We start from the raw sequence: 22,516 nt of genomic DNA, 5'->3' as shown, positions 1-22,516 counted from the left end.
GCAGAGGAGCTCTGGTTGCTTCCTGCTCACCACCAAAGCAGGCTGGCCATGAGAACTTGGGCTTGCTCCTAGTGTGATGCACTCTATCTAGCTACACCCTTGGAGGAGGGCATGGGGGAGAGAGTGGCCTCACACCTCCCGTTAGCCCAGAGAAGGGAAGATCTTCGTGACCTAAGAAGTTTCCAAAAATGCTGCACCTTCTTCTATTGCAGTATAACCACCAGGCAATTGTCCCTAGTTAACAAGTCACCAGACAACAGGCTTTCCCTAGCCCCTGCAAAAAGCATACAATTAAAGGAAAAAGGACATGAGGATGATTTATTTGGCAGTCAGATCTTAAGAGGGCAGCAGAACTAGCAAATGGCCAACCCTGAGCCCAAATGTGGGCAGTGGGTTTGCGTGTGCTGAATGCTGGCTATGCTATGAGGCACCTTTGCGCCCACGGGCCTAGACCCCAGCCTCTGTCCTCAGAGGTGGGGGCTGCCTTCCTAACCTTTCCATCTCCTTCCCTGCACTTTCTTACCAGCTAGACAGAAGCTGCAATAAGCGCAGTAGCTTCATTCAGCACCTGCCTGCCTGTCCCCCACTTACCCACGAGGCAGGCAACCCCTTAATCCCTTTTTCATTCCTAAGGGAAAGCATATTGAGTTGTCTTTGCCTTAAAAACAAAAAACCTCACAATAGGTTTTGCTATTTCTTATCTTCCCAACCCCTCCCCAATTCTGACAGTGCCTTAACATCCAGAACTGAGCCCATCCCAACATGGCAGGCACCACCCGCTGCTTTCCTCTCAAAGGCTCTGCTCCGAGGTTTCCCTACATGAGTGAGGAGCAGGAGGAGTAAATAACTTAGTTACAATACCACTGAGAAGAAAAATAATACTGCTATTTTTAACATGATCCCCTGTATCTTCCAGGCTGGGTAGTGTTCCCAGCCGTGGGCAATATGCCCTTGTGCTGTGTCCTCCTCCTCAGGCAGGGCAGAGCCCTTCTCTACACAGGCCCCACGTTCCTCTGCCCTGGCTTCAGGGCCAAACTGCAGGGGCATCTACCCTCTCACCCTGCCCAGCTGTGGTTTTAAAGCTACAGGACAATGTAAACTTTGTTTCCCTGGCCCAGCAAGGCTCCTCCTCCTCCTCCACTCTCAGGAATGTCAGCGGCTCCTTGGAGCCTCCTATGCCGCAGGCTGAGGCAGCCTCTCTCTCCAAGGGGCTTTGACTGTGGTCCTGGCCCCACAAGATGGAAGGACCCATCTCCAGAAGTCAGGGCCAGATACGTGTGCTTAATGTGAGACACAGTACAGTTTTTGCCTTCACCCAGAGCTGAGGCGTGGAGGCCCAAAACAGTAATAGATCTCATTAATGGCTTGGTTTTTGTCTAGCATTCACTGCTGGAATCCAGACTCCAGGCTGCGTGACCAGGAAGGCTGCCACAGCAGGCCTCTTCCAAAGAACCCAGTTCACCGCATTCCACAAGGTGCGCAGTGTCTGCTGCTCTCCAACGAGGCTGGGGCACAACTAGAGGCGGTTGTCTCCATTGACCCGAGTCCTTCTTGGGGCCCTGGACAGAGGGAAGAGTGTCCTTACTGGTAGCAGAGACTTGCAGCCCAATGGGACAGCCCACAGGAGAAAAATATATAACTTTTCTACCCAGGAGAAAGAGATACAGAAGAAGTAAAACTGTCTTCCTGGCCCCAGAACTACTCCATCTCCCTCACCTTCGTTCCCGACTGTCAAAATGGTCTGCCAGATGCTCCTGGGAAATGCGGAAGTCCTCAAATGGCTGCTGGTAGCGGGCCTCAAAGGAGCCTTCCCGGGCCCGGCCATGAAATAGCTGGCCTGAGGCATCTGAGCCCCGCTCCCGCAGGGACGTACCACTGAAGGGACTGAGGTCACCATTCTCCTGCTTCAACAAGGGCAAGTGCACAAGACCTGAATGACTCCTCTGCACGTCAGGAGGCTGTTGACGGCTCCCCTCCCACCCCAGGCCAGCCCCAACTACAGTTACCTTTGCTGGGAAAATGTCGATCTTGATAAGCAGGGAGGCCAGCTCCAGGTCCTCGCTATAGTTGTTCTTCAAAGGCACTGCTCTGTATCCTACAAGAAGCAAGCCCAGCCCTCAGCCCAGAAGGGAACCCAGTAAGGGACCCAGCCCCACCCTGGCAGCAAGATCAGGGGGGTGCTGTCTCAAGGAAGGGTCCTCACCTGTTTTCAGGCCTTTTACTGGGAAAGTAGCCTGAGCCAAGAAATTCTGGTCACTAAACATGTCTTCCTCATATACCACAAAGCGCAGGAAGGCAAATTCAGGGTTACTGATCTGGAAGTGGAAGGGCTTGGCTGGCCACACGGGGTTCAGTCCATTGTCCACTGTGAAAGAAAGGGTGAAAGGCTCCAAGCCACCATCGGGAGAGGATGTAGTGACTGATGGAGAGGGGCCTTCAGTGCCCCCGGAGGATGAGGATGGTAACTGGGGAAGGCAGACTTACCTACAAACTCTGTCTTCTGCTTGGTGCTGTCATACTCAGCTCCAGCCACCTCAATCTCCACAAAAGGACACACAATGCCTCGACCATTCTTTGGAAGATGCCGGGCCCCCAGCACCTGTGAGGCAAGCAAAGATGGGCCTGGGACTGTCCTTCCTGCTCCCTCCAATTCCCCCACTGCACAGGCTCAGGGAGCCCCTGTGGAGTGGAAACAGTGCGCCCCCTGCTGGGCCCTAAGGTCCAGAGTAGATATTGCCCATAAAAATGTGTTTGAAAAAGCTTAGCTTTAGCCAGAATTTTCATGTGAGTTTTGCAATCTACTTCATCTTAAATCCATGTCTGTTTTAACACAGAAATGTTTTAAATTTCTTCCCTTAGGAAGAAAAAAAAAAAACTCAGAAATAGTGGTACGATCACCTCCAGTGAGGACCCCACCCTGTCCTCACTCCTTTAACACTGCACAGGCCTTGCCCGCCCTGGCCCCCACAGCACCAGACTGGACTTTGTCACTGCTTTTCACCCGGCGTGTGTTGGGGGTGCTCAAGGACTGCTCCAAACGCATGAGAGCTCTGGGGTCCCTGGTCACTCACCCTCGAGCCCAATTCTAGCTTGTTCATGCATACAGGTCCCTGGCTCACCACCACCCCCAGCTTCCTGTCCATCTTCTGCCACCCTGACCAGCCTACTCCCGCCAAGCAATGGCTACCTACACTTTGGCCTTACTGGACAGCCTGACTCCTTGGTGCCAAGAACTGACCATGGTTAGCCCAGCTGCCTCTGCCCCACAGCAGGGCCCATAGCTGACTTTCCACCTAAGAGGACAGTTATATCTTCCATAGCCCAGCTCCAGTGCCCCCACCCCCTGTCCCAGACAAAGAAAACACTGCTCCCTCTGTTGGCTCTGTGCCCTTCCCCCTTCGCACTAACCAGCCCCCCAGCCTTGGCTCCTAAAACAACCCCACTTTTGGCAAGCTTGGTATAAATACTCTCCAGCCGAGAGCAGCCCCTTTCCCACCCTGACGTCCACAGCTGAGCAACACCGACCTCGATGCAGATAGCGCAGGGCTCCAGCCCGCGGAGGCTGCTCTTGTCAAAGGGGTCGAAGGCCTCATCCCGCATGGTGCTTGGCTGCAGCACATAGCCACAGTGCCTGCCAGTCATGAAAAGGGCTTGGTTCATCTGCATCGGCTTGTCTGGAAGAGCCAGATCACAGTGTATTCCAGCCTAACTGCCCCATGTTGCCCCTCCCAACCTTGTCCCACAGGGGACCTCCTCACCTGGGGTCTGGAAGTTGAGGGCCACAAGCTGGCTGCCACAGATCCACATGGGCAAAGGATCGTAGTTGGAGGAGTCCAGCCGCTGGCCCTTGGGGTAGATGCGGGAGAGCTGCAGCCGATTGTACTGGAGGAACTTCTTGCCTTTGACCTTGTTCACATATTTCTCAGCCTTCGTTTCCGGGAAGGATGACATGTCCCGGTAGCAGGCACGCTCTGTGCCAATCTCTGGGCCAAACAAGGAGAACACTTACAGAGCCTGCCCACCCAGGCAGTGTTGTGGGGGCACTAATAATCCTCCACCACCCAGCCCCCAGGAACACGCACACCCCACTGGGTCCTGGCCCTTACTCTCTTCATCGAAGGGAACAGGCCGGCAGTAGACGACAAGCTCAGAGAGCTCCAGAGCAATCTTCTTCCTCCGTTCCATCATCTTCCCCTCAGTGAGCTGGTGACACACACAAGGCCCTGTAGCCCCAGGCTAGAGCCCTGCCCAGAAGGAAGCCCCTGCCAGCCTTGGGCACGCCCACCTTCCAGATCCCACCAGGCAGTAAACAAGGGCCCCTCTGTCCTCACCCTCATCCCAAAGTCACCCTTCCTCTTCTCTGTCCCGAGGACACACTTGGGAGGCAGAATCCTCACCACCCATGTCCCCAGTGACTTTTCAGGGATCCTGGGGTTGACCACACTTCCTGGTAATGCTTTCAGATCATTCGTTAGTCAGCCTTGTCCATGAGCAAAAATGCCTCCTCCTGGTTCCCCTCTGACTATAGTGGGTACTTGGGCCCCTGGCTCTGCCTCTATCTGTGTCCTCAGGATGATTCTTACCACCTCAATTCCCCTCACTCCAGCACACCCACTTTCTTTTCCGCACCAAATCTCAGCTGCAGAAGCCCACCCACAAGTGCCCTTTCCCATCCTCTCATCCTGGGGGTCCACTTTCCCCCATCTTTCTTCTCTCAGCAGCTCCTATATTCACACTCTTTCCTCCCTTTCCAGCCTAAACCCCAGGATCCAGTCCTTTAACCACCTGGCCTGCCAGCAGCACCTTGTCTTTCTAGGGCATACCCCCAGCAAAATACTTAGCACCCCATTCCTTCTCTGTGCGGCTCACAGGTGCCCATTCTCCAACTGTCACAGATCCACCCATCAAATGCACTGAGAGAAATAGCCACCAAGTAGGAACTCCCTTATCCTTGAGAATACTTCTCTCTCTCTCTTCCCCCAGGCTCAGTGGAAAAGGCCTCTCCTCCAGAAGCTTCATCCTTGAAGCTTGGGCCCCATCTCCTCGTACTGCCCCAATAGTTCTTTCAGCTGTCTGCAAGAAAGCCTGCTCAAACCCCAGCCACCCTCCTCTCTCATGGCCAGGACCTACAGAGGCTGTGCCCTTGCCATTCAGCCTACTGTTCTGGAAACTAGAGGCCTTGGCTACCCAACAGGCCCATGTGCTGCCCACCCAGCCCCACACCAGCACCCTCCAGGCTCCAGCAGGCTCTCACCCTGGCATCTGCAGTCTGGGCCACTTCTCGGATCTTTTTCACCCAGTCCTGCAGCTCCTCCTGTGAGTCAGCGGCAACATCAAGGGACCAGTGGGCCACTGAGGCCATGCTGATGGAGAAGACGAAGAGCCGGTTGTTCTTGCCCTCAGGTCGGATGGCTGGGAGGGCGAGAAGACAAGGGCTGGGAACAGACATCTCTCTATCCCTCACTCCACTCCCTAGGCACTGGCTCAAATAAGTTCTATCTCATCCCGTTTCCTCCATACCACACCCTACCAAGGGGGAGGACTGCTCTACAGGCCTGTTTTACAGATGAGGACACTACAACTCAGGGACAGGTCACTGCTGAGCATGGTGGAGCCAGTGTTCCACCTCAGCTCTGCCTGATTCATGTCTCTTCCTCAGACCGTGCCCCTCTTCCCACCCCATCTCCAGGATTCTGCCACACTCCTGTGGCCCAACCCATTAGGACTATGGGTACCAGCCAGCCACCAGCATCTTTGCTCTCTGCCAATTGTGATGGACTCCACAGTGCCTGGCCCACAGCAAGCATGCAGGGGTCAAAGCTGGGGTGACAAAGGAAGCCTGGGTGTCAAGGAGATGTCCAGAGTATGGGGAGAGCCTGGAGTGAGGGCAGCCTTTGGGGGTTCAGCCATCAGCTTCCTCCCCAGGAGCAGGAGAGAGGCTGACCTGAGGAACAGTGGGCGAGAGAGAGATGGGGGCTCACCAATCTGACAAGCCGGCACATCCACGACCCCCCGCAGCAAGTCCCCCAGGGGACTGTTCTCGTCCAAGTGCTGTGGGAAGCAAAGCCCACAGGATGGTCAGCACATCTGCTGCACACAGATGTGAGAGGCTGTTTGTGTACAGGTGACAAATACACCCTGAGAGTGTGCCCGCAGCCAGCCAAGTGTGGCAGGCTCTGTCAAAGACCATAAGCATGGCCACACACGGTAGAACTGGCCCACGTGGGACAGGTGTTTGTGCATGCACAGGCATGCCTGGGACTGCGTGTGCTGGGGTGTGCAGAGGAGCCCCTGGGTGGGGAACCTGTCCCACCCACATGGCTCTGGTCTCACCTCCCTCTCAGGCTCCAGGGCCACCGGGCTGACCATCTCTTCCACGTAGTTTGACGGGAACCACAGCTGCTTCTTCCCACCATAGTCCCCTCGCCACCTATGGGAACCACAGGGTGCTGACCTACAGCAACCACCCCAAACTTCCATGAGGAGGGTACCCTTTGCTGGGGCTCCCACACCTAAGCCAGGCCAAGGCAAGACACCGCTGATACACTTGTGGGGCAGACGCTCCATCAGGGCCCTCGGACACCTGGCACCCTAAGGGACCTAAGACTTCTGGCCCTAGAGACCGGTCTTACCAGCCTCCCTCTTGCTTCTCCACGTTCTGGATGATGGCGCTCTTAGTAAAGGTCAGCTCGTCTTCTCTCTGGGCCTTGTAGTCAAAGAGGGCTTTGACCGCACACTGCAGAGGCAAGAAGCACTAGTGAAAGGGGAGAGGCCTTCCCTGTCACTCCTGACCAGGGCTCACATGGACACATGTGTGCTTGGGCTTCCCAGCCTGGGCTCAGGCCAGTGGGAGGTGCTACTGCCAGCAACCAGTCCTAATTACACTTCTCTCCACTGCACTGCAGGAAGGCTCTGGGACAAGTATGATCAGGAAGAGGTAAGGCCTCTGCCAAGGAAACTCCTCAGGATCCAGGTGGAACCTTGCAAGCCCCACCCTGGGCCACAAGGAGAACCTCAGCAGTCAGGGCTGGCAGGTGGGGAAGGGAGAGTCTGCAGTTGCCCTGAGCACCTCCCCTGAACCTGGAAGACTATGAGAATGACTAGGACCCCATCATTCCACATCTCTGAAGTGGGAGAAGGTTCCAGCAGTGAGGCCCCCTGGCTGGTGAGAGGAAAGGGTAAGGAATAGGGTACAGGCTCCTACACCTGAGAAAAAGGCAAAAAGAGGAAGATCCTCTTTGACAGATCTCCAGGAGGCAAGGGAGTGACTGGCCAGTGCTTTTCACCCCCACCCTACAGCTACCCATGGAGTAAACAGGATCTCTCCTGGGGAACAATCTGGAAGGGTTAGTGCTGACCTAAGAGACAGAGGCTAGGGAGTGGGTCAGCCCTGGGAGAGCTGTGGTCGTTCCGCAACCACACATCTCACATGACCTCTTGGGCCTCAAAAAACCACAACTACCACTTCTTCACAAGGACTGCAGATGGGCCCAGAACACAGAAATTCAAGCCCCAAGCAGCTGAATTTCTCTGCCCAGAAGTCTGCACTGTACCTTGAAAGTCGGCATAGGGTTTGCCTCCACATAGAAGCCGGGGTTGCGTCCCTCATATAGGGCCCCATAGTCTGGCTCCTGGAAAGGGACACAGTGGGACATGTTAGTACCCCATAGCCTAGAGATAAAAAGCAGCTACTGGCTTCACGTGTCCCTACCCCAGTGCAACTGACTTCCACCCAGCCCTTCTCACCAGGCCACCAAGTATACCCCCTTCACTGGCACCTGGCCCACCAGGATCTCCCAGCCTCTATGGTGATGGCCTCAGGGGCTCGGGCTCACCCTCACCCTCCTTTCCTTTCTCTACATTCTCACCCTTGAAGTCTACCCAGGACTCTCAACTCTCTATCTTCGTTCCTAAAGGCCCAAACTCCAACTACTACTGAGACACCTGCAGTGGGTGCCCCACAGACACTCCACATTTAATGTTTTTTTCTTCTCAATGGCTCATTCGTTCACTGCTGAGCCCCAAATCAGGAAGAGCTTCACCCCCAGCTCTCTTCCTGCCTCTCCTTCCCATCACCTGAGCCCCAGGCCCCAGTGGACGGCAGGCCTCTCCCCAGCCATCCATGTCTGCTGATGACAAGAGTCTCCCAATGACCTCCCATCCTAGACTCCTTCCTTCCATCCAGGCCATGACCCCACTCCAGGGTGTATCAACCCCTGCATCATTGGTCCCTGTGGCTCTGCCTTCCACACTGGCCACCAGAAGGACTCTCCACAACCACACTCCTCTGCCCTGTGATTGAGTCCAGGCCAAGCCCGGCTGCATGTGCTTCCAGTGTGTGCACCTCCCCTGTGTGGGCTCCAGGACATCCTCACCCCACACCTTGGCTCACAGGAATCCTTCTGCTTGAGTGCACATCACCATCCTCACAGGCACAGCTCAGATATCCCTCCAGGACACCCTCTTAGGAGCTCTCACAACACCCCAGTCCTCGCTGTCACCCACACAGACTAACCAGTGACTGTCAGATTCTGGGTCTCTCCCAACTTCCCTGCCATGCCCCCTCTACCACGGCCCCCTCACAGCTGTGCCAATCTTCTCCAGCGCCTCCTCATTGATGGGATAGCGCAGCTTCATCTTGCGGTACAGCGGGTGCTTCTCATAGTAGCTGATAAGGTCGACAAGACTGTCAAACTCCGAGTTCCCCAGCATCACGGTCTGGCCCTCCTGCTGCACACGGCAATGCTTGATCTTGCCCTCAGCTCTTCAGAAGGACAGGAGAGTCACACAGGGTCAGGGTGGCCCAGACCCAGGCAAGGCCACACACCCCTTCCAGCATCCCAGGGCCCTCACCGGAAGGAGATGGCGTATGAGTTGGGCTCATTCCGTTTCCGCACCAGGAAGGCTCCATCTCTGGGGACACGCATTAGCATGTGCTCAGCCTGTGCTCTGGTCAGGCTCGCATGGTACCACCTGAGGACAGGGTAAGTCAGGCCCAGCCAGCACCCCCTACGTGCCCACCCATCCACCTCTGGCCCCTCCCTCACTCTTTGCTCTCGTGGGCATTGGTCTGTGGGACAGGCTCTGAGAGGCGCATCTCAAACTCGTTGCAGCGGAGGGGCACCTGCTGGTAGTGTGTGATGAGGTCGTACAGGGAATCAAAGACGAGGTTGTCTGTCAAGAAGAACTTGGGGGTCCCAGCATCCTGCCGGGAGTGGATACGGCAGTGCTGGACCTTCCCATTCCGCCTGAGGGAAGATAGGGTCGGGGAAGCAGTAAGAAACAGGCCAGGACCCCAAAGACCAAGTTCCACCCCATGCGTGGCATCGAGTCTCAGAGGGAGGCCCATCTTCTGAGGAGCTCAGGCATGGGGCAGTCCTGCAAGATGGCTTCAAACTAACCCAAAAACAGTGTCTGCATGCATATGAGTGTGTGTGGAGATGAAATTATGTTGCACATGAGAGTCTGGAACAAGGGGCTCAAGCGTTCCTGTGGTTCTCTGGGGCGTGCCATGTTTATGCACACACAATGACTGAGCACAGGCACTATGCTGGGGGTGGTTACCAGAAAGACAGCGTGTAGTCACCCACGAAGGTCTCGCTCTCTCGCACGAGGAAGGAGCCATCGGGGGCCCCGGTCTCAATGCAGTACTCAGTGAGCAGGCGTTCGGCAATGTGCCGCCCATCGCGCCCCGCGCCCAGCTTCCCGTGGAACCACTTCTCATTGGAGTGCAGCTCTGTGCTGCCACTGGCCTGTGAGGGGCAACAACCAAGATGCTCAAGGCTGACCCTTGCCCCGGCCAACCCCAGCCCTGGCCAACCCAGCCCCAGCAGCCTTCACCTCCTTGGGCTCCTCCTCATCTTCGTTGCCCTGGTCACTGCTGGTCTCCTCAGAGTAATAAATCTTGCTGCTGGTCAGGACAAAGTAGTGGGGATACCATTCCTAAAAGAGACCATGGGGTCCTGTAAGGAGAGCCCCCCCCACACTGTGCCCAACATGCCCACTGTGCCCAGCCAGGCCAGCCCTCACGTGGTTCACAGGGTCCTCCAGGTAGAGGATGCCGTTCTTGATGGAGTTGCTGATGTCGTTCTCTGAGTACATCACAGACGTGGGCACCTCCTCATAGGCACTGCCCTCTGCCAGCTTCTTGTGCTGGGGATGGGGGATGGGGGAGGCAGTGGGACATGGCACCACCAGCTCATGTTAGCCCACGCGTCCTCACCCAGCCCCAGACCTACAGCTGGAGCCAGGGCTGGGAGAGGCGCTAAGAAGTGTGGGGCTCCCTCCCCCCTACCTTGATGAGGATCTTCCTCTTGAGCTGGTTGGGTGAGGGGAGCCCATCAGCAGCGATGTCCACAGGCTTGGTGAGGAGCGTGTCCCCAAGTACCTTCTTGAAGTACTGGGCCATGTTCCTCTGCTGGGCAATGCTGCAGTGGTCCTCGATGGACAGGATGACTGGGTACCTGCAGGGCAGGAGATGAGTGGCAGACCCTACAATTCTGGGGGGTCAAGGCTCAGTTCAAATAGCCCCTCACAGTGAGGTGTTGGAAGCCACAGGCCTGGGAGCACTTGTCTATAGGAGCTATCCCAGACAAGAGGCAGGCTGTGGCCACTGGCAGGGTGCAGGGGATTCTGCAGAGGGCAGCCAAAACCAAGAGGTGGCAACTGCTGCAGAAGGGAGTACCCAGAGTTGTTCCATTATAGAGGCTTCCCAGCAGTGCAAGAAAGAGATGCCACACCAGAGAGTTAGGAGAGATGAGATGAAGCCTCCAAATTTAGCTATTAGGGGGCCCCTGGTGATCCCTTCAGTGAGGTGAGAGAGACTAGCAACTACAGGTTGGGTGGTAAAAAGGAATTAAGGAACGGAACACAAGGAGCACAGACATCCTCTACACTGTGAAGGGAAAAGAGTTGGCAGGACACCGGCCTAAAGAGACCAGGGTTAAGGAAATATTTTGAGGATGAGAAGAGTTTGAATGTGTTCCACAGGCTAAAGAAAAGGACCCAGGAAAAGGGTGGGCCACAGACGCAGGAGACAGAGGAGTAACTTGAGAAGCAGTGGCTCACACAAACAGTGGAGGGGAGGAGAGGCCAGGGGGAAGGAAAGGCAGGGGAAAGGAACAGGGCATCTGAGGGATCCCTCCGTTCTCTGTCCCAGGAGTGAGAGAGCTGGAGCTGAGTCTACCCCTAGATCTTCCATCCCCACTCACTCTGAGGCCACAAAGGCATGCTCCTTGATGGTGTGCAGGACGTCCGAGAACTTGATCTTGGTGGTGAGGGTGTGTCCGTGGTAAATAACTGGCATCCCATCTGGGCCGTCCCAGCAATCCACTAGGGAGCAACATCACCAGGGTCAAGCCGGTAGGCCTCCCACCTCCATTCCCCCAGCCCCTGGCCCCCACGCACACTCAATGCAGCGACAGCCCATCCGCAGGCAGCGAGCGTAGGCTTCCAGGGAGGACTCGCTGGAGAACTGGTCCCCCGTCAGATACCTGGATAGGCCAGGAGAGGCAGGTATGGTCAGATGGCCCTCGTCCCTCCCATGTAGGGGCTGGGGGGTGGGGAGGGGAATGGGAGACACTCACGTGTTGTGCGAGGAGGAGATCCAGTAATGGGAAAGAGGGTTGTTCATGGAGTCCGGGCACACCCCATCCAGATGGGAGTTCCATATGCTGTTCTCTTTGGAGAACAGGAAGGTGACAAACTATCCAGGAACAAATGTGGAAGGAAGAGAAAGTGAGCCCTGCCCTGCCTGAGATGGGGGGTGGGGGCAGAGTGGAAGAAAGGGTGCCCAGTCTCAACTGGTCTGGGCAAGGCAGACAACCTAGCTTTGGGAGCCTGGGTGGGGTCTGGTCACCGCCACTCATTCTCTGACAGATGAGGTGAAGGTGGGGCTCACCTCATCCAGGAAGAAGTATGGCTCCTCGATCTCTCGCAAGGGGTCTCGGAGGAAGCTGAGCATGAAGTCCTGCACCTGGAGCTGGTCCACAGCCCACAGCTCCTGATGATGGGGAGATGCCAGTGAGGAGCCTGCCCCCCACAGCCTTACCAGGCCATACCAGCCCAACCCAGCCCAGCACACCATACCCCCTGGTACTCAAGAAGGAACTGCTGGAACTCAGGAAGGGACACTCGGCAGAGCTCCGGCCGCTCCCCAGCCCTGCAGGGAGAGAAGGTAAGTGCTGGCAGACATCTGGCTGGCATGGTAGACAGCGAGGGGCCACTTGGAAGGTGGAGCCTCAGCCAGCATAGCTGCCCAGATGGCCCCAGAATAGCATGGCTCACCCCTCCTCCCACCCCCCACCTACATTGATAATCACCCAGGGACAGATGAAGGGAGAAGCACAGGGGAGAACCCCACCTCCCCACTCCAAACCAAACCTCAGAGCACTGGCTTCCAAGAAGGGGAGGTCCATCTGCAGGAAACAGAACCTGGTCAGGGCCAGAGCCCCTGGAGGCCATGTGGGAAAGGGGCTCACAAATAGGCTGGGGCAGCTGATGGGGGCAGGCCTCAGGAGAAGGAGAACTGGAGAATTGACACCCAAAAGTCCCAAGGCAGGGCAGCAGGGCTGAGGCAGACAGGACTGGGGATGAGGTAGAGGGGCAGGGGCGGGGGCCAGGGGCAGGGGCCAGGGAGGGTGGGTGGCTCATGCACCGTCTTCTGGGCGCTGTACATGAGGCTGCGGTACAGCTGAGCAAACTGCCCATAGGTGATGTCCCCGCTGCGCTGCTCCAGGTCCTGCACAGCACAGAGCAGGGCTGCCAGTCAGGCCCCAGCCCAGGACTCCCAGCCCCCCGACCCCCTCCTGCAGACAGATGCTGGAGGTTCTTACTGTCAGCCGCTCTCGGAGGAAACGCATATTGGGGACCCGGTAGTTGACCTGGGACAGCATGTTCTTCAGGTCCTTGGCTGATATACTGAGAAAACAGGGATATCCCCAGTAGCTTCATCCAACTTCTCATGACCTCTGACCTATGGGCTAAGCCCACCTGGGGCTGGACAGGTAAACAATACTACTCTGGGAACATGGAGTCCTGAGGGCAAAACTGGACCAGAACCCATGGGGTGATCAATGGAAGTCTCTCCCTTTCTCAGGACCTCAGTTTCCTCATCTGAGCAAAGAAAAGCCCATGATTCTAGCAAGGAAGAAGTGACCAGGCTCAGTAAAGCAGGTCAGGCGCAGGAGCAGAGGGAAGACCAACCTTCAGTCCCCCACTGCCCCCAGCACTGTACAAGCTGCACCTCAAGCCCTCCAAGGTGGCAGTCAGCCCATCCAGGACACTGGACAGGCTCACTTGAAATTCCTGTGAAGGGCAGCTCAGCAGCAGGTTCCCCACCTGCTTCCCACTAGGATTTGAGGAGTTTAGTCCTCAGAACCTGCTGCCCCCAGGCCCTGTCAGCAACCAGCACCATAATGCAAGGGGCAGGGAAGGAAGGGGGATGGACATACCCAGGCAAGCACACCTGCTGGCAACCTGGCACTCTCCTGGGGCCACATAGGGTGCTGGCTCCAGGAAAGGAATACAGCCAGAAGGAATACAGCCAGAGAGCAAGTGTCCCTGCCCCCGGAGGGTACCTTGCCTAGAATGCAGGGCTAGGGGACACTGCTGGAGCTGGCAACCAAATGGACAAGATAAGGAAGGGAGACCTTCTTCCCTGGAAGGGGTGTCAGGGAGGGGAGGGCAGGTGCACCTCCTCCTCCAGCCCCACCAAAAGCAAGCACTCACTGTGAGCAGACACCATCTCATCTGACCTCAACCTCACCTGGGAGGTAGGCTCTGCCAGGGCCCTCGCTTTCCAGTGGGGAAGGGAAGCTTCCGGTGCCACTGTCTGCATCACTGGCCTTTCCATCAGTGCTGCTGCAGTATCCACTCCCCTCCCCAGCAAAACTCCCTGGAAGAGTCACTGAGCCCCTTCTCATCCGCTGGAGCCCCTCACCCCTCCACTGATGCTGCTCTTCCTACCATGCTGATACATCCAAGGGTCTACTCTCAGTTCTCATCATTCCCTTTTCCCTGGGCTGCCAGATCTCTTGACACTGACAGGCTCTCCTCTTACCTCACCAGCTGCCGCTCACCCCCAATCCCTATTCTGGGAATGGCCTGGGATCTACCACGGGACCTTTGTTCTTACCACACTTGCCCCCTAGGTGACCTCATCCAGCCCCATGGCTTTCAATGTCATCTCTCTGCTCCCAAGTTAATATCTCCTGTCCCAACTTCTTCTCTAATCTCATCCTACCCACCTGCCTACTCAACAGCTCTACCTGGACATCTGTCAGGCATAATAAAGCATAACATGTCCCAAACTGAACCCCTGAGCTTACCGTGTGCCTCTCCCTCGGTCTTCCCATCTCAGTCAATGGCTATTCTGTTTTCCAGTTCCTCAAGCCAAAAAGCATACTTCTATCCTCAACTGCTCTCTCTCTCACTCCCCAAAATTAACCTGTAGGAAATTCTCTGGGGCTCTATCTTTGAAATACAATACAGTATAGCCCAAATTCAGCCACTTCCTACCACTATCACTCTCACCTAAGCCCTCTCACCTTTCACATGGAGTGCTAAAGTGGCTCCTAACGGAGCTCTCCACATAGCCCCAGAGTGATCCTAAGTAATTCTATGTCAGATCACGTCACTCCGCTCTACAGGACCCTCCATGGCTTACCATCTCTTTCAGGACAATGAAGGGCCTCACCATGGTGCAGCACACACACCATCTGGTCTCTGCTCTCCCATCTCTCCCTGGCCGTCACACCAGGCCTCAGAGCTGTAAGCTGCAAGGCACCCCTCACTTCCAGGACACCCACAGCCAGTTCTGCATGTCCAGTCTCTGACCACAGTGGCAGGGCACACGGCATATTGTCGCTGGCTTCTCTCACCAGCTTGTACCAAGGCCACCAGAGGACTTTCTGCTGAAAGGCACTTGTGTCAGAACTGCCTGCCCACCCCCTAGCCCCACTTAAAGCAGGTCTCCAGGTTCCTCTGACTCTCCAGACAGCTGCTCAGACCCATGGCTACTGTTCTGGCTGTCCCTACCCACCTTGCTGAGCTAGAGACACAACTCAGCACTTACCGATCCTCACGATTCCGATCCACTGAGTAGAATTGCTTCCGAAGCCACCTGGAAAGAGAAGCCTGAGGTGAGGGCCACTTCTCTAGCTAGGGCCAGGCCTGGGGAGGAGGTGAGTAGGCAGTGTCTGAGCACACAGAGGCCTTTTAGTCCCATGATCTTCTGGTCCCTCATGCCCCCAGCGCTAACCATGCCAGGGGTGGTTCTCACCTCTCAATCTGCAGAGGTGTGGCTGCCTGCAATGTATCCTCCATCAGCCAGGTTAAGCCCTTGATCCACATGTTCACTTCATCCTCAGACGTGGCTGTGAGCAAGGGGGAAGCAGCCGGGCTAAGGGTGCACGTCACCCACTGGGCTAGGAGCCAGCGGGCATTCCCTTAACTACCCCTATCTCTTCTAGCCCCTTGCCCCCACCTTGTAGGCTCAGGGTCTTCAAGCGGAATTCCATTCCATAGAGGATGACAAAGCAGTGTGACTGGTCGGGCCGGAAAGCAGGGTCCTCTTGATAGCGATCAAAGTCCCTCGATGTCTTCCCTGGGCGGATCTCCTTGATTTCACGAATATCAACTAGGAGGGTAGTGAAAAGGCCAAGGTCAGGCTGGGGTCTCCCAGAGTCAGCACTGAAAGGAGGGCAGCTTGGTTTCTTCACTCATTCCCACACTCTTCCCTTTGTGGAGAGACCACAAAGAAAGATACTGCCCCACCCCCAACCCCACCCAGGGCAGAGCCAAGACCACTTGATAGAAAGAGAGCTGGGCTGAGTCTAAGGACAGACAGAGCCTTGCTAAGGGCTGAGAGGTCAGAGAGGGCTATCTGGGGGACATGGAGCTCTGTGTGGTGTCCCTTCCCCATCTTTGTTCCCTCACTGAGAATAAAAATGCTCCTCAACTTACGATGGGGTTACATCCTGACAAACCCACTGAAAGTTGAAAATATCATACATCAAAAATGCATTTAATACACCTAGTCTACTGAACATCATAGCCTGGCCTACCTTAAATGTGCTCAGAACACTTACATTAGCTCACAGTTGGGCAAAATCATCTACCACAAAGCCTATTTTATAATAAAGTGTTGAATAGCTAATGTAATTTATTCAATTCTGTACTGAAAGTGAAAAACAGAATGGTTGTACGGATACTGCAAGTACAGTTTCTACTGAACACATATGACTTTCGCACCATTGTTAAGTTGAAAAATGCTAAGTTGAACCACCATAAGTAGAGGACTATTTGTGCAGGCTGTACACTTTGACCTGGAAAAGAGCTGAATTCCGGAAGGAGAAATGGGGACCCAAAGGTATTCCGTAAGGACCACTTCTTGCCTGACACAACATACACACAAAGCAAACCATAACGTCCCAGGAGCAGGGCTGGGGCTGGCCTTGTCCAGGTGGGTCCCAGCATCCCTGGGAGGAAGTAGGCTCAAGCCCCGAGAACTGGTGCATCCCTGAAATATCACATACCCTGAAGACATCCCCACACAAGTCACAGCAAGAGGCCTGGTCCCCCTCTCCAAGGCAGTGGTTGTCCAAGTGCAGCAGCCACCCTGAGCCTCACCCATTGTTTGGTCTGGGACCATTTCCTTGTCTCAGGAGTCAAAAGGCACTGGTAGGCTCCCCCTGCCCTTGCATAGCACAGGCCATGGAGTACACAGGCCTGGATGGCAGATGATCTGCCTCAGCCACTAACTCAAGAGACAATGCTGAGTGACTCATTTAACTTCTCACAGCTTCAGTTTTACCACCTATAAAGCAAAGGGCTTGACTGAGTTTCTCTAGAAGGCAGGGTGGTAGAAGAAACATGCTCTGGAGCAAGACTGCCTGGACTAGAATGCTAGCTTCACCTCACATAAAGCTGTGGGTCAGAGTGTTGTTACTCCATCACACAGCAGAGTAACAACACTCTGACCCACAGCTTCATGTAAGAAGAGAGGTCACATAATAAAAAAAAAAAGAAGAAAAAGAATAAAAAAGGTCACAAACAACAGCACCAGAAGCATGTTGCTTGGAAGTTGTAACAGCTAAAAGCGCCCGGCACTGTGTAGCATATGGAAGGACCTCCTTCAACGCGGATACCTTGGCTCCCTTACCAAAGTTTTCTCAGGAGCACAGGGTTCTGACATGAGGCCTCGCTTCTGGCCTAGCCCCAGCTCCCCTGCCACAGAGAGGGGAGAATTGGGTCATAAAGACCCAACCTGAGAAGACAGTTTCCGAGGGTGGAAGGAGGAGCTTCCATCGGGGGAAATGCCCAGATCAAAAACTGCAGAACAACCACAAACTCTGCCCTTTGAAACAGAAAACAGTTTGCTCTTCCGGTGCAGAGCTGCTGTCACGCCCTTCCCACACCTTTGCACAGAGGTGCAGGCGCACGCACGCACACACACACACACACACACACACACACACACACACACACACACACACCTTTGCACAGAGGTGCAGACTCACACACACACACACACAGAGGTGCAGACACACACACACACACAGAGGTACACACACACACAGAGGTACACACACACACAGAGGTACACACACACAGAGGTACACACACACAGAGGTACACACACACAGAGGTACACACACAGACACACACACAGAGGTACACACACAGACACACACACAGAGGTACACACACAGAGGTACACACACAGACACACACAGAGGTACACACACACACACACACAGAGGTACACACGCACACACACACAGAGGTACACACACACAGAGGTACACACACACACAGAGGTACACACGCACACACACACACACAGAGGTACACACACAGAGGTACACACACACACACACAGAGGTACACACACACACACAGAGGTACACACACACACACACACCCCAGTGGGCCCTAGGAGAACTTCCAGCCTGTCCTGTGTTCTTGATCACATTTCCACTGAGACCAATCTGAAGGCAGAAAAGGTACCTGCCCAAGACAGGAACCAGGTAGGCATGGAGCAGTTCAAGGCCAGGCATCTGACTCTCCCAAACTCCTACTGGCCCCTTGTACTTTCTCCTGTAAGGAGGCATCAGCCTGGCCCTTATGTCCCCAAGTCCATCAAAAGGACCTGACAGCCGGGAGAAACACTCTACTAGGTTCTTGAAAGCCACATCCTGTGCTACTTCCCAACCCCACCCCCCATCCTCCTGCCTCCCAGAACATACACTGGGGTCCCCTTTCCTGGTCCCCTAGGAACTGCCATCGCCAGGAGAAGATTCCCTGGACAGGCATGACCTCTGCCCTATTTGGTGGGGGGGGGGGCAGGGGGACAGGGAGAGGAAGAGCCAGACCAGCCCAGTCTGTGTCACACATGACCTGCCATAGGTCAGGAAGGGCAGGAAGAGACCTTCCCAGAACCTGGGAGCCTGGGGAGAAGACCGCTTAGAGGAGCAAGAAAGTCACACCCTGTACCTGGAGACCCATGACCCAGTGCTCCTCCCCCACTCAGAACCAGGGGAGAACAACGTTCAGGGGACACTGGGGAAAAGAAAAGCCAGGGTACTGAGAGGCCCTCACTGTGCAGAAGATAGGAGAGTGAGAAGGAGGAACTGTCCCAGGACAAGAGTAGGATCCCACAACTAGGACGCCTGTGGTATGATGGCCAAGGCCCAGGATCACCTAACCCCAGAGGGCACAGCCCAGCAGCACCAGGAGCTTTAGCAGGCTCCTTCATCCAAGGCCCAGGTCCTAGGCCCATGGTGAAGGCTCCCCAGGCTTCAGCAATGGCCTACGTATCGCCATACCAACCATGGCCATGGCAGACAGTGACAAGATAAGCTGCCTGGGACAGTGGGGGGGGGGGACCCCATCCCTCACATTTAATCACCCACAAACCCTCATGAAGAAACAGAGACTCAGCCCTTCTTGAGGGGCTCTGAATAATGAAAGACCATCTGCACCCAAGCCATGGCCGGCACCACATGCCAGCTCTGAGCTGAGACCTCTCAAAGGCAGGCTGCCTGGTGCTCCAGACAGAATCCTGGGGGCCCTGTTCTGTCCTCCTCTCCCCTGCCCAGTGTAGATCTGCTCCTCCCACTCCTTCAGGAAGCCCTCCCTGACCTCCCCTTCCTTGAGGCTGCCAGGCCTAGCGAGAAAAACTACACAGGTCTTAAATTCTAGCCATGATGCCCTGGCAATCCCTCATTCTTTCAGCCTCAGTTTCCCCATCAGGAGACTGGGAATCCCTCTTACCTCACCAGGTTGCTGCGAGGGCCCCACTGAGAACCTCTGGTCCCAGTGAAGTCTGCAGGGAGCCCAACTGCCTGCCTGCATGCCTAGTGCCATCATCCTAGTGCCAAGGAAAGCTGGCAGTAGGGGAAACACATCAGCTGTCTGCCAGGGCTCCACTGGGGGCAAACCCAAACCCAGGAGAGGTAAAGCTGGTCCACAAGGAAAAGAATCCAGGCAGCTATTTCCTCGGATCAAAAAGGGGTCTGGGAAGGGTAGGTGCCCTGTGTGAGGAGGAGTGGGATTCTTGCGGTCTCATGTTGAGATGGGTGTGTACAGACAGATAGGCTCTAATTTGGAGGTGCTTCCTGAGCCTATGGCACTCAGCCTTCCCCAGCTGCAGAATCTCACCTGCACCCTCACCAACAAGCTGAGGCACATGCACCCTACCACCTCACACATGGTGGGGTATGGGAGTGGGAGACCAGCAGACCTGAAGTCACAAAGACCAAGGTTCAAAGCCTGCCTCCAGCAGCTAAGGCCTCTGGTTCATCATGGACAGAATGAAGGCTTTAGTGGAGTAGACCAACTACAGATCCTTCACACATAGACACGCTCTTACATGAAGACACCCACATGGGAGAGTCAGACTTGGCCTGCCCTACCACCCCTAACCTTGGGTTGGTTTGTGTTTTGGTTTTTCGGCAGAAGAAAACTTGCTTGCTGCCTGGCACCTGGGGCCAGCTCTAAGCATTGAGGCAGAATGCCACAAGACTGAGTCTGTAAAAATCAAAGCTCACATGGCCAGGCCAGTGAGGCCAGGAAGGGCACCCTTCCTTTTCCATCTCTTCCCTCTTCTCCCCTCCCTTCTCTCCTTTCTCAGCCCAGGGACAGATTCCTGGCCTGAGACCACAGAGACCTGCAGATACTTAGAGCAGAGCAGCTGGGCTGTGTAGTGCCAGTAACGGCAGCCACTTTCCCTCAGAGGGCCTGTTTCCTCATCAAGCCCGTTTCCTCACCTGTGACACACAGCCAATCCCAAGCACTTTGGGAACTGTGCAGCTACACAGTTTTCAGGGCTGGCTGAGAACTTGCCTCTGCAGGAGAATGGGCCTCCACCACAGGGACAACAACCAATCTGGGTGCGGAATGAAGAGGTGCTGTCAAGGGGACAAGCTAAATGACAGGGAAAAAGCGGGAAAGGATAATGACCGCAGAGGGCCTGCCTGTGTGCTTGGCTCCTAAAGGTAGGGCTGCTTCCTGTCTTGGACTCCTGCTCCCCACCCCTCCCAGACATCAGGCTAAGCCACAGGCCTGCCACCAGCCTTCTTTCCTGCCGAGTGCAGTGGGATAACCACCCTGTCTGGCCACTGCAGGGATGTGCATGAGAGCCATATTCCTGTGGCCAGGCAGAGTCCTAGGATGGGCAGGAACCTCAAGGAAGAGAAAGGGGAGAGTAAGGGTGGGCACCAAGCTTTTTTCAGGGCTCCTCAGAGCCAGTCAATCCTGCCCCAGGGGGCAGAAACATGGTGGGCTTTGGAAGGGAGGGCTTTGGATTTGATCGTTGGGGAGGGAGCCCAACGATCAAATCCAAAACCCTAAATTAGACCAAGTTTCTCAGTCAAAACCCATGTCCTAGCATCCCCTGTCCTCGGCAAAGCCATTTCCAAACTGCCCTCCAGACAGAGGTTCCCCAAATCTACTGGCCCATGAGGCAAGAAGGGTGAGGAGAAGCATTGTGAGCAAAAGCACTGGCAAGGCAGACAGGCAGCAGTGCCCCTTTCGAAGCCTCACATTCCTCCTATGCAAAATAGGACCACTACTCTTGGCACCTCCTTCATTGGGCTGCAGTGAGATGCCAGGGAGGTAAGGGACACAAAAATGATCTTACAAGAACAAGAGGACATATTGAAAATTAACCCCCCAAAATGGTGACGATATGGCCAAGAAAACCACCAAAACAAAAAACCAGAAGGAAATATGGCACCACAAATTTCTGGACATGAAACTTGCTTCACTGAAATACTTCTTTTAAGGAAGGGTTTTCCCTTTATAAAGTGCATACGTTAATTGATGTAAACTGCAGCAAAAACTATTCTTTTAAAAAGTACATGTAGCAAATAAAATTTGTAACAGAGAAAGATGGCAACTCAAGATAAATATAAAAGATCTTTTTAAAGTCTAAAGAGCTTGTCACATGGGAGAGCATGGTGCTGACAACTCCAAGTCAAGGGTTAAGATCCCCTTACTGGTCATCTTTAAAAAAAAAAAAAAAGTCTAAAGAGCTTGAAAGAGGTAAGTAAATATTACCTAGGTAGGTTCCTTCCCCTCTGGGGGTTTTCACCACCCCCATCTGTGCGGCTGTGGACCCCAGAACCCCTCCAGGTCTGTGTGCCTAGCCCTGCAGAGGGTACTGGAGGAAGGTGGGGAAAGTGCAGCCCTCCTCAAAAATGCCTACGTCCAATCAAGGTAATACAGACCCCAATGCTCCTCCCTCCTTCTGAGCCTTTGCACGACATTCCCACCAGGCTCAGCCTAGTGGCACACTAGGTGCCCCCTCCTCTCCTGTGCGTCACCACTCCTGTCACACCTGCTGGAGCTTCCTGGTGTCTTGGCCATCAGCTTGTGAGCTCCCCCAAGGAAAAAACCACATCTGATCTTCTCTCCATTTCCCACCAGTACAACACAAACCCAGGTCCCAGAGAGTCCTCAAAATATTTAGAGTGCTTAAGAGCAGGAACGAACACATGGGAGTTAGACTCCAGAGCTAATTATCTAACAGAGGCAGCAAGGGCCACAGATGTTCAATGATGGTATCAGGGATGGCTTCCTGGAAGAGGTGGTGTGTGGGGCAACAAAGGCTGATGAGGTACAACAGATACACAAATGCAGTGGTTAGTAGGGTGACTAAGCAGAGAGAGAAAGAATCAGGCACAACTGGGGGAACATGGCCCCTGGGAGCCAGTGCAGTCTGTAAACACTGGGAAGTCCCTACACAAAGGTTCCTGCAGCCAATGGGAACCACGGGATGCTAACATAGCTTTAGGAAACAACAGTGAAAGAGGCAGAGCTCTCTGAGCACCCACACCCTGCAGGCCCTAAGCCAAGACCACCAGGAGATTCAGAAGCATGGATCCCAAGGGTCAGGAGAGGTGTGTGGATATTCCCAGAAATGGTCTCTCATCAATCCCCCTCTCCGTACAAAGCCTGTGGCAAACAGATGGGCCCTCTGTCCTCCACCCCCCCTCATCACCCTCCAAAGAAA

The 22,516-nt window shown here is 54.8% G+C and overlaps 1 protein-coding gene across 3 annotated transcripts in view; it reads right to left on the bottom strand.

Moving 5' to 3' along the window:
• Positions 1 to 298: 298 nt before the first annotated feature.
• PLCG1 (phospholipase C gamma 1) overlaps positions 299 to 22,516 on the bottom strand; it is a 35,783-nt gene continuing 13,565 nt past the window's right edge. Inside the window, exons 2-32 of one of the 3 annotated variants that reach the window (XM_063100901.1) lie at positions 15,485 to 15,637; positions 15,281 to 15,374; positions 15,074 to 15,121; positions 12,834 to 12,918; positions 12,656 to 12,739; positions 12,382 to 12,416; positions 12,088 to 12,160; positions 11,900 to 12,001; positions 11,586 to 11,704; positions 11,407 to 11,492; positions 11,211 to 11,331; positions 10,295 to 10,463; positions 10,030 to 10,152; positions 9,841 to 9,942; positions 9,565 to 9,752; positions 9,048 to 9,248; positions 8,854 to 8,973; positions 8,584 to 8,764; positions 7,554 to 7,631; positions 6,633 to 6,736; positions 6,334 to 6,430; positions 5,982 to 6,051; positions 5,255 to 5,412; positions 4,107 to 4,203; positions 3,759 to 3,983; positions 3,526 to 3,674; positions 2,485 to 2,599; positions 2,204 to 2,365; positions 2,007 to 2,095; positions 1,717 to 1,901; positions 299 to 1,559 (exon numbers count right to left, since the gene is read on the bottom strand). In XM_063100901.1, coding sequence (XP_062956971.1) covers positions 1,517 to 1,559; positions 1,717 to 1,901; positions 2,007 to 2,095; positions 2,204 to 2,365; positions 2,485 to 2,599; positions 3,526 to 3,674; positions 3,759 to 3,983; positions 4,107 to 4,203; positions 5,255 to 5,412; positions 5,982 to 6,051; positions 6,334 to 6,430; positions 6,633 to 6,736; positions 7,554 to 7,631; positions 8,584 to 8,764; positions 8,854 to 8,973; positions 9,048 to 9,248; positions 9,565 to 9,752; positions 9,841 to 9,942; positions 10,030 to 10,152; positions 10,295 to 10,463; positions 11,211 to 11,331; positions 11,407 to 11,492; positions 11,586 to 11,704; positions 11,900 to 12,001; positions 12,088 to 12,160; positions 12,382 to 12,416; positions 12,656 to 12,739; positions 12,834 to 12,918; positions 15,074 to 15,121; positions 15,281 to 15,374; positions 15,485 to 15,637 — 3,656 coding nt within the window. In that variant the 3' untranslated portion in view covers positions 299 to 1,516. Of the gene's footprint in view, positions 1,560 to 1,716; positions 1,905 to 2,006; positions 2,096 to 2,203; positions 2,366 to 2,484; positions 2,600 to 3,525; positions 3,675 to 3,758; positions 3,984 to 4,106; positions 4,204 to 5,254; positions 5,413 to 5,981; positions 6,052 to 6,333; positions 6,431 to 6,632; positions 6,737 to 7,553; positions 7,632 to 8,583; positions 8,765 to 8,853; positions 8,974 to 9,047; positions 9,249 to 9,564; positions 9,753 to 9,840; positions 9,943 to 10,029; positions 10,153 to 10,294; positions 10,464 to 11,210; positions 11,332 to 11,406; positions 11,493 to 11,585; positions 11,705 to 11,899; positions 12,002 to 12,087; positions 12,161 to 12,381; positions 12,417 to 12,655; positions 12,740 to 12,833; positions 12,919 to 15,073; positions 15,122 to 15,280; positions 15,375 to 15,484; positions 15,638 to 22,516 lie in introns of all 3 variants that reach the window. The other 2 variants (XM_063100889.1, XM_063100896.1) reach the window with 2 other exon arrangements.

This window comes from Cynocephalus volans, chromosome 1, assembly GCF_027409185.1.
Source record: "Cynocephalus volans isolate mCynVol1 chromosome 1, mCynVol1.pri, whole genome shotgun sequence".
In the NCBI taxonomy this organism is placed as follows: Eukaryota; Metazoa; Chordata; class Mammalia; order Dermoptera; family Cynocephalidae; genus Cynocephalus; species Cynocephalus volans.
Note: the sequence above shows the minus strand (reverse complement) of the source record. Positions and strands in the feature narration are given on the sequence as shown.